Source organism: Rhododendron vialii, chromosome 8a, assembly GCF_030253575.1.
Source record: "Rhododendron vialii isolate Sample 1 chromosome 8a, ASM3025357v1".
NCBI classification, from domain to species: Eukaryota; Viridiplantae; Streptophyta; class Magnoliopsida; order Ericales; family Ericaceae; genus Rhododendron; species Rhododendron vialii.
The window spans coordinates 25993595-26004884 of record NC_080564.1 but is presented as its reverse complement, the minus strand read 5'-3'; the positions used below and the strand labels follow the sequence as shown (position 1 = coordinate 26004884).

General features: G+C 36.3%; 1 protein-coding gene across 1 annotated transcript; it reads left to right on the top strand.

The window, feature by feature from the left end:
* The first annotated feature begins 1743 nt into the window (after positions 1 to 1743).
* Positions 1744 to 5289, top strand: LOC131336227 (WRKY transcription factor 72A-like). The gene is made up of 4 exons (XM_058371983.1): positions 1744 to 1938; positions 2685 to 3227; positions 3444 to 3557; positions 3998 to 5289. The coding sequence occupies exons 1-4, from the start codon at positions 1837 to 1839 to the stop codon at positions 4922 to 4924; spliced, it is 1686 nt and encodes a 561-aa protein (XP_058227966.1). The 5' UTR covers positions 1744 to 1836; the 3' UTR covers positions 4925 to 5289.
* Positions 5290 to 11290: the final 6001 nt, after the last annotated feature.

Below are 11290 nucleotides of genomic sequence, written 5' to 3'. Positions count from 1 at the left end.
AACCTATAATTACTAAATTAACCAACTAAACATGCTCCCATATATTAAATCCATGACATTTGATTTATACCATTTGCATAAAATTCATAAGATCAAGACAAAAATTCATATAACATCCAATATATATGAAAAGAAAAAAAGAAAAAAAACCACATACTACCATCCCATATTTCGTACAAAAAAATCGATATTGTTCAGATATTAGCTCTTCTTGGCATCTAAGGACATGATCGATTGTATGATTGTTAATAAAGGATGGAGAAGATATCTTTTTAGAGACAAAACTCTTTTGTACTAGCCATGCGTAATTTCAACGAAATTAAAAAGTCAACAACATTGGCAATCAAACCGTATAAAGCATGACACGATTTGTCATGACTTTTTCATATTGACAAACTTTTTATTAAACTTCTTTTTTTATCGTTTTATTCTCTTTTATTAAACTTCTTCAAATTCTAGATTTTGGAAAGGGAAAAATTAGCTTCATGGGGAAAAATCATAGACTAAAAACTAAATTTCAAAGAAGTTAAAAAAAAAAGGCTTCTATTCTTTTCTTTTTCTTTTTTTGAAGAAGAAGAAGTTCACAATTATGGCTATTTATTAATTTTGACGAAATTACAAAGTCAACAACATTGGCAATGATCAAACCCTGTTAAGCATGACACGTTTTGTCATGCATGACATTTTCATACCGGTATACTTTTTATGAAACTTTTATAATTTTTTTTTAAAAAGGCTCGTGAGGGAAATCAAAGACTAAATTCGGAAACATTAAAAAAAATGCTACAAATTTGAAAGAGAAATTTGGAAAAAGTTCACAAATACTGCCAGTATTTATTAATTTACCATCAATCAAGACTATCAATTCCGGTGGTCATAAGATTAATTAGGGACGGTGGCACAAGTTTGACCGGTTATCCCTTCACCATGTGACCTTTTTGTAACAAAAAAATGCTACGCACACAACCGTTGTATTGGTTGTGCGCATAATTTTGACCGTCCAAATCCAGATGTATTTGGACAGTCTAAATTTTAAAAAAACTCTTCCAAGGAAAAGTTTAACTTTTTTTGGGGAAGAGTTTAAGCGAATCCTGACCATTTATTACAACAACGAACAGTTAGAGATTGGTTGTATGTTGTGTTTTACACAACCGTTGTGTGTAGCACTTTTGGTAAGTAACCTAAGAAATACTACTATTATCAATATAAGAGTACTTGTAAGCCAACGCGGTAGGCCAGATTAGTCCGGTTGGTTGGTGGATTTGATTCTTCCATAATTGACTAAAGTTCGATTCTTAGGATCAAGTCGCAAGAAAGTAAATTGTTGTGAATCCCCTAGTTCCGAGGCTGCCTTTAACTGAATTGAGAATGAGATTAGTTGAGGTACATCTAAACTAGCCAAACACCCCTACTATAAAAATAAATAAATAAATAAATAAGACTACGCGGTGGGGACCGATTATTGCGGCCAAATCTCTCTCTCTCTCTCTCTGACAAGTTCTCTAAAAGACTTAAACGTTGAAGTTGAATTCTTCCAGTCCATTTGAAATTTTTAATACGCCTGGAGAGGCTGAAAAATATATATTACTATTATAAAGAGTTCATTCGGTAATTGAATGCAACTGGAGCATTGACATTTGATGGGTGAAGCCTTTGAGTTTGGATTGATCTAAAAAAAAGTCAAATACTGCAGCATCTCTCTCTCCTTATATACAAGACCAAACTGGGATCGATCACCACATTTACATTGCTAAGAGAGAAGTTAGAGAGAGAGAGAGAGAGAGAGAGAGAGAGAGAGAGAGAGAGAGAAGAGAAGAGAAGAGAAGAGAAGAGGGGATGGAGGGTGCTTTGGGAAAATCTGGTGAAGTAGTGAAGGAAGAGAAGAGAGTTGAATCAAGCGGCGATGAAGATGGTTACAAGGAAAATAATTTCCTTAAGGTGAAGCATAATATTTCCTTTCCCCTTATTTCTTTTCAAGACTTCTAATTCGAAGATTTCCATAGTTAAATAGTTTTATGATGCCAGAGCTTCGTTTTTTTTTTTTTTGGCAAAAAGAAATTTTATGGATGAAACTCGGTAGGGTACGTACATCGGGGAAAGGGCAAGGAGCATCGATCCAACTTAACCAAAGGTTGAGTAAGAGAAGAGAAAAGAAAAAGAAAAATCATTTATGATGCAAAAGATTCAACATTTTTTAACCATGTTAGAGGATTAATCTGATTATCAAATTTTTCGCGGATATGAGCTATGAGATGATGATTTCTGCGTTTTTCGTTTTTGTTTTTCTGTTCCCCTCTCAAAAAGTACTTAGCTTTTATATATCTATAGAGATCTTTGGGTCATGGTAAATTTGGCTCTACGTATACCTCAAAACAATACAATATTGATACCGGTTTGGTTAGGAACTTCTATACAAATTAAAGTTATTGATTTAAAGACTCGTCTTCATAGAATAGTTTTTCAAAAACACGAGAAATAATCCCCAGATTTTGGAGCAGAAGGAAGCGAGTTTTTGCAAATTATATCCATATCGGATATAAGTAAAATTATTTGAACTGACTAGCACATACATATGATGCGAGTTAGGTTTTTGCGATTATTATTTTTGGTTTACAGGAACTGATCATGGAAGTATATGTGAATTAGAACTAAATGCTCTTTCTTCTATATGTCTATGTATGTAGGATATTAAGCTTGAATCCGCCAAGGCCGATCGCGAAATGGGTGAAGTGAGACAAGAAAACCAGAGACTAAGGATGCATTTAAACCAGATCATGAAGGACTACCAGACCCTTCAGATGCAATTCGACAACATTCTCAAGCAAGAAGCCAAGGAATCAGCAAACATGGGCATGGCCCGCACCGATCTGCTAGATCAGGCAACCGACGAGCCGGAGCTAGTTTCTCTGAGTCTCGGGAGAAGTACTTCAAGTGAGCCGAGAAAGGATCAAAACCCTAAAAGACTCAAGGACGATCAACAAGAAAATGAGGGTTTGGCCCTCAGACTCGACAGCAGTTCTTTTGAAATGCCTAAAACAGGACCAAGCACTGAAAATTCATCGAAATCGAGCCCTGAGAACAACTTGGAAGGGAATAAAGAAGCCGGCGAGAGCTGGCCGCCGCACAAGGTTTTGAAGACAATGAGAAGAGAAGATGACGAGGTTTTAGAGCAGAATCCAGCGAAGAAAGCTAGGGTTTCTGTGAGAGTCAGATGTGACACCCCCACGGTTAGTGTGATTAATTAGTTATTAATGGAGTACTACTTATTTTTACTTCAATAATTTTGTTTCTTCAAATAATTTAGCCTAAATGCCAGTTGTTCTACCATCTGATCAATGAAGGATCTAGATTAGTACTTAACTAAATAGAATTGGCTCATTTAATAGATTCTCGTACAACATAAGCTCGATGAAAAGTATTTAAATTAACTTTAATACATACAGATGAACGATGGATGCCAGTGGAGGAAGTACGGGCAGAAGATTGCGAAAGGAAATCCATGCCCGCGAGCATACTATCGTTGTACTGTTGCACCAACCTGTCCTGTAAGAAAGCAGGTACATACTATAAACTTTTGTGTAAATATTTGTTTCAGTGTTTATCGTTGTAGAATGATTGTTCTTTCTTCTTATTGATTAGTTAATGGCAATAGTAATATGAGAAACCAAAACACCAAAAGGAGTCTATTCAATTCTTAGAGACATGGGATTTCCATGCTTAGAAAACAGGTATAGATGACTTAATTTGTTACCAACAACTTATATATTTTCAAACAAAACTTGCATTTAGAAATCAAAACTTCTAAGCGCGGTCTCTAATAAATTTTCTTTATTTATCTCTCTCCATTTATTACTCTTAAGAACCTCCTTCAAAATTCAAACCGAATAAAGCCCTGTGATTAATATTAAGTAAAAAAGAATAGTTAACTAATTCCTCGTATATGTATTTTTTTCATTTCTATCCTTGTGGTTTAATAGGTTTCATTCTTAATTAACAGGTGCAAAGATGTGCTGAGGACATGGGCATCTTGATCACCACCTACGAAGGAACGCACAACCACCCACTTCCCATCTCCGCCACCGCCATGGCATCCACCACCTCAGCCGCGGCCTCCATGCTACTGTCTGGCTCATCCACCTCCGGAACAGGCCCCGCTGCCTTATCCGCCGGCACAATCGCTTCTTCATCAGCTGACCTCCAAGGATTAAACTTCTACCTGTCTGATAATTCAAACACTAGGCAGTACTACCTACCAAATTCTTCAATGTCATCTGCACCTTCACACCCAACTATCACTCTTGATCTCACTTCCCATTCCTTATCCTCAGCCTCTTCCTCCTCTCATTTTAGCAAAATCCCATCAAATTTCCTTTCAGCCCCAAGATATTCTTCCACAAATCTCAATTTCAGTTCTTTGGAATCCAACCCCCTACCCATTTCTTGGACTAATAATGGGGTCCTTAACTATGGGGCTCAGATGCAGTACAACAAGAACCATGTTGGTGGTAATTCACTCAACTTTGGTTCTAAACAAAATCAAGAGAACATGTTTCACTCTTTCATGCAGAATCTTGTCCCTAATTCCTCTCCCCCCAGACAAATCCTACCAACGGACTCCATTGCGGCTGCGACCAAGGCAATAACGTCGGACCCGAGCTTCCAATCTGCTTTGGCAACTGCTCTCACGTCCATCATCGGCTCCAATGGCGGTGGAGGAAGAAACCTAGGGTTTCAGACCGGAGGCGAAAACTTTGGCAAGAGTTTGAATTTTGGTGAGGCCTTCCCATCACCTAATACAAACGGGAATAAATGCTCTTCAAGTTACTTAACTCTAACACCGCCTTCAGCACCAAATTCTCTGCCGGCAAGCTTGACGTTTTTGCAACCACTGCCATCACCTTCGGCCGACAAATTCTCTACCTAAATGCCCCATTGCCGTTTCGTACCTCCAAAAGCGAGCCCACTCTTCCTTGTGAGAGGGGCTACATCGACGATTGATTATCAGATGATTGGGCATAGGGAATTTTGTTAGTGATCATATCGTCGTCAAGGTTTGTTGTATTGTTAAGAAATTGTGCATTGATATTCTTAGGATTTTTTTCCGGTATGTAAAAGAGACATACGTACTATGATCAAGAAAATCGCACATGTCGTGCGAATAACATCTTTCCTTTAGTTTGTTTTTTTTTTTTTCTTGTATTTTGTTGACAAAATATTACTAATTATGTACATATGATGAATAGACCATGAATTGAGAAATTGGCCCGATCTTGTTATTTTTGATAACATAGTATATGTGTGTATTAGGTGTTGCAATCCTTTCTTGTCAAACAAACGTCTATGATAGAAATGTTTCTTCTATCCAAATTGGCAAAATGATCAACAAGGTTAAGCTCCATAGTTGGCATCTTGTCAAGAATGTCTTATTTTGTTATTAGGTTTTGTTTTTGGAAAAAAAAAAAAAAATCAAGTGGCCAGAACATGGGTTTTGTGAGTAGCAGTAGTAGAAGATAGAGTTGCTGTACTTTTCGAGGCTCTCTATGCATTTCTATTTCTATTGTATTAGTTTCATCTTTTAATCTCGATGATTAATGGAATTTTGTTTGCCATTGAAAAAAAAATCCATAGTTTATCACTACACTCATGAGACAAAAGAAGAGAACCAGCTATGCGGACCAAATTCCTTGAGAAATATGAGGTATACAAGTAATTATTGAATTTGCGGATCAAAAAAAATTATTGAATTCTTGGTAAATAAGAAAAATCATCACCTTGTTACATGGGGGTTTTTCTTTTGGATAACAAAAGTCATAGTTTCGAGTGTTTGGATAACAAAAGTCATAGTTTCGAGTGTTTGTCTTAGTTCTGAAAGTTTAAGGCTTGATAATAGGTACCACAACCTGGAGAAACATATTTGGGAGTCTTGCTTCTATGCTACGTACACTATAGTCCATCTGGTTGGCAAGAAAAGACTAGATTTTTAACAACTCTACAAAACAACCGTGGGAGGTGGGGGATCTAGTCAAAACTAGGGTAGCAATGTAGATGAAGGCAAAATTCAACATCAAAATCTACAAGTCTATACCGTGGAGCATTTTAAGGTTTTTCTAGATGGTATCCGGAAATTAAAATTGTAACGTAGTCTAAGGTGTGATATCCAACTGTCTGTTGGATGCTTTTCTCTTCCGGAGTATCCAAGCTCTTTATGCTCAAATGCTCTTTTCTCGATGTACCCTTTCAAGCTATATAAAATGTTTCGTTTGCCAAGCAAAAAAAAAATCCAACAATATACACGCTTCATATTCGGGTGTGCATGGTATGTATGCACACCCTTCGAGTTGTATAAAAAAATCATACTATGCATATTCCAAAATTCATTAACATTTGCGCATGGATTCATAACATCAACCTGTAATTCCAAATGGAGTATTTTCATCATTTCATGCATGCTATAAGTTTTATGTGTCTTACTGTTGTAGATTCATGTACAAAAATGTTACAGTAATAATTTATTGATTAACTCAATTATACAAGTTTATACACACATCAATATTTCATGTCAATCAAACAGTGGATACGGGCTTGTTTTATAGCAGTTCTCTCCATGTGATTATTTTCTAGCTATAAGCATAATACACTAAAAGCAGTAAAAATGGAAACTAAAATACCTATCAACGTTGCTAGTGCTACAAATTTGTCTGTCAAACAAAGTTGGCATATTATCTGAGTAAATGGGTTCTAAGTATTTGTTATCTTTAATTTTTTCCGTTCAATATTTCCTCCTTCATTTCATTTCTTTTTTCTTCTTCTCTCTTCTTGGCATGTTCGAGTATACATAGACAGGCATTATATTTATATATACGTTTTATTTGAAAACTAACATAAACCAGTCCAAAATCCACACCTATTTAAAATGCACAATCCCGTTGACATTTGAATACCCACATTCATCTTACATATGCGAAAATAACAACACAGAACGTATACTACGTATCAATTTTCAGTAGGAAGCTCTTCATAATATTGAAACACACAAGTGATTTGGCCACGGTGGGAATAAGAAAGCAACAAGTATTTGGTATCTACGAGGTCGTACGTTTGAATCCACGGAGGCTAAACATTCTAAATTTTGAGGCTACATGAGAATTTGCCAGCTTGTTAACGGGCTATAAAAATTAGTCGAGATACATGTAAGCTGGCTTGCACATCCAGTTAACGAAAAAAACGCACACAAGATAATATGGTCAAATGCTCCAACCATTTGGTTATTAATTTATTGGTTGCTTTCGTGTGCTAGATCTAAAACATTGACTTTATTAATGTAATCAAAGGACAACACCCACACACATATTGCGTGAAAGTTCAACGAAATCTTATTGGTTACTGAACGTAGGTTCAACGCCTCAGTCCATTTTTAAGACTTTTAATTACTCCATTAATTACTTCCCCAACCTAGGTTGGCTTGAATTTTATTAACAATTGGGTAACTAGCCAATAATTGCTTATTTTATTAACAATTGGGTAACTAGCCAATAATTGCTTTGAAAGAAATTCAAACACAAAACTACAACTATTTTGATTCCCCTGACTTCCCAAATTTGTTTATTAATTTACTTTTTATTTTCTTATTCTCCAATGATTGTTGTCGACTTTGAAATGTCAAAGAGCAAAATTTTGTTGAATCACGTTTAATTGGATAAAACAGCGGTAATGGCGTTAGTTGGATAGAGCCTAAGATGTTGTCGAACCTTCTTTTTACCATCTTTCCTAAAATCAATTGGTGTTAGGAATGGTTTCAATTAAGTTTTTTATGACATTCGACAGCGCATCCACAAATCTGTTTTTGGAATAATCGCAGAGAATAGTATTGTGTAGCCAAATCCATGAGGACACTACGGGCTCAATAATACCTCCCTCAAGATGACGCTCCCGCGACTCGAATCCATGACTTCCCGACTTTGATACCATTTATCGGACCGTTTTTTCCACTATCTCTCCTAAAATCATTTGGTGTTAGGGTCCTCTTCAATTTAAGTCGTTTATAGCATTCGACATCGCATCCGCAAGTCTATTTTTAATAGCAGTCGCAAGAAATGACATTGTATAACCAAATCCATGGGGGCACTCCAAACCCAACTGATGTCATTGGATGGAGCAAGGTCTGGACAAATTAACACCTCAATTAAGGAAATTAAATATGTTCTGTAAGAAATGAAATTTATTAGCTTGAGTACATTAATACGTCAGGGAAAAGGAATTGAAGAGAAGACAATAAAATCTGTTGAAAATTCTAAAATGGGTTGGTAAGAATAAAGACACAATCAAAACCACCAAAGCACCATCACGTGGATCTCCAGAACGCTTCGGAAACACAAGAAGCTAGCAATAAAAAACCTCTACCCGCATCACAATAACCCCAAAGCAACGCCCAAATAGAAAGCGCACAAACCGAACACATTGCGATCTACATAATTAACACCTCCAAAACCATCTTCCTCTTTCACTCCTTAATTAATATGTAGTTGGAACTGAAGTACGAGACTATGGTGTAGTGAGCTAGTCTGATGTGTTGGTGCTTGCATCTAGTCAGCTCACTTTTACCCCTTCCGCTAATCAAATTCTTGCTGGTGGCTCGAAGGACATGGAAACAGGGTACGGTACAAATGAAGGAGATGAGAAATTTCATAACTTCATCTGTGGATTGATGCTGGTTCATGCAAGAAATGTCTTTCTTGCAGAATGTTTTTAGCGATTGATGCTTCACATGTATTACTTGAACAAGGGCGTATGGATATGACAATTCAGAAAAAAATAAAAATAAAAATAGGGCGTATGGATATGTAACTCCTGCGTGGCCAACTTTGCTAGAATTTCTCCTTCTTCTTTTTTAGGAAGGGTAGAAGAACTAGAATTACTTGGTTATTGATTTTATGTTATCATTCCTGATAGGGCAAATTTCACTCAGACCCCTGAGGTATCTGACAATGATAGAAAGTACTCCTCGGTTTTGAAAAATGACAGAGAACTCCCATATTTCAAAGTTTGGGTTTCACTCTGTTAGTTCCGCTAGTGAGACGGACGGAAAATGAAATCTTAAATTTCATTTAGTTGACTATTTAGGATAAAATGATCAGAAAAATAAAATTTTCGCACCGATTCAAACAGATTGAAAATTGAAGCACTTAAGTATCTGCTCTTCCTTACGTTCTACGACTCCCTGAGGAATCTCATTGAAAGCCCTATAGCAAAAAATTAATTATGATAATTTAGGATAAAATGATCAGAAAAATAAGATCTTCGCGCCAATTCAAACTAATTGAAAATTGGAGCACTTAAGTATCTTCTCTTCATTTGGTTATATGGCTCTCTCAGGGCTCTCATTGAAAGCCCTGGGGCCAAAAATTAACTATGACCATTTAGGATAAAATAATAAAAAAATAAAAATCTTCACACCGATTCAAACGAATTAAAATTGGAGCACTTAAGTATCTGCTCTTCATTTGGTTCTACGATTCTCTTAAGGCTCTCATTGAAAGCCATAGAGCAAAAAATTAATTATGACCCTTTAGGACAAAATAATCAGAAATATAAGATCTTCTCACCAATTCAAACGGATTGAAAATTTGAGCACTAAATATCTCCTCCTCATTTAGTTCTACGGCTATCTTACAATGACAGAAGGTACCCCTCAGTTTTGAAAAATGACAAAGACCTCCCCTATTTCACAGTTTGGGTTTCATTCTGTTAGTTCCGCTAGTGAGATGGACGGAAAATGTACGGAAATCCTCTTTTGAAAAATGACAGAGACCTCCTCTATTTCACAATTTGGGTTTCATTCCGTAAGTTCCGCTAGGAGGTCTCTGTCATTTTTCAAAACTGAGTGGTACCTTCCGTTAGTTCTCTACAAAATCAGACCATTAAACACGTGAAATTTGCCCTTCCTGATAAAGATTATTATTTTTTAATCTGAATTCTAATTAAGATGATCGGTGTAAGAATTAAAGCTAAAAAGTTTCATGTGTTTAATGGTCTGATTTTGTAGAGATACGAACGAATTTACAGTTAGGAGTTTGAATAACGAGTGTAAGAAAAGGTAAAGGAAAACGTGCATGGCATGTTATAGTATTAGTTTGAGTCAGCCAAGCCAAAAAGAAAAGAACGGCATAAAATTCCATTAAGGGTTGCAAATAGTAGTATCTTCATTTCACGAAAAAATAAAATAAAATAATAGTAGTATCTCCTTTACCTAGGTTTTCCCCAACTCCCACAATCAGAAGATGATGAGTTGGACAAAATGAATGATGACAAGGATGCCCGCAGGATAGAGAAAGAACATCTAATGGTGGACATGGCAAAACAAAGAAACAAGGCAATGGATGACATGGAAAATCAAAGGAATATGGAAGCTGAAAAGGGTGATAACAGTGTAATTAATGGTGGCAACCAACAAATTGAGTTGGAGAATGTATCAAATCAGAAATGTGCACTAGTAGACCAAGAAAATGCAGCTGGAGTTATTAACCGGTCAGAAGAAGCAAATGAACAACATTCTCTATTTCCTAAGTCGATTGCACCCATGATTATAAATGCTACTGACGACGTTTGTGATGAGACTCAGTACATGGTTTGGACTCATTTGTTCAGGACTCTCAAGGCCCAATCCAAGAATATTACCATAATTCTGTTAACTGTAATAGCAAAGCCCAAGACAAAGAAGTCCAAGATAGTGACAGACTGGAACAAAAGAGTAACAGATCTGAATAATAGCCCAGGGGTGATTATCTCCGATAATAATTTACGTGCCTCACAGGTGGAACCTTCAAGTGGATTTAAATCCAAGTGCAGTTAGGAGAACTAGCCAACAGCTTGAAGCCTCCTTAAGCAATGAAAGGGATGACAATGATGTTAGAGGCTACGTCATGGACACTCTAAAGCAGGAACAAGATCTGATAGCCAAGGAACTGCAAGCCTCTACGATAGCAGGTATCACTCTGGGTACTGATTTTGATGATACTGATATTTTGAGAATGAAAAAATATGATAGAAAAAGAGTCTAATGAACTGAAACTAAGGATGAGGAATAATTCCTTTGCTTCCCTTCTGAGGAATCAACAACCACACTATCATAGTTGTTTGGGGCCGCAATGAAGATTATTTCATGGAACATAAAGGGATTAGAAAGTCCAGAAAAGAAGAGGTTTTAACCAAGCTCTTTAAAGATAGAAATCCTGATGGTATTTTGATTTAAGAAACAAAATTGAGAAGTTGAGACTACTTTTGTACAGAGAAT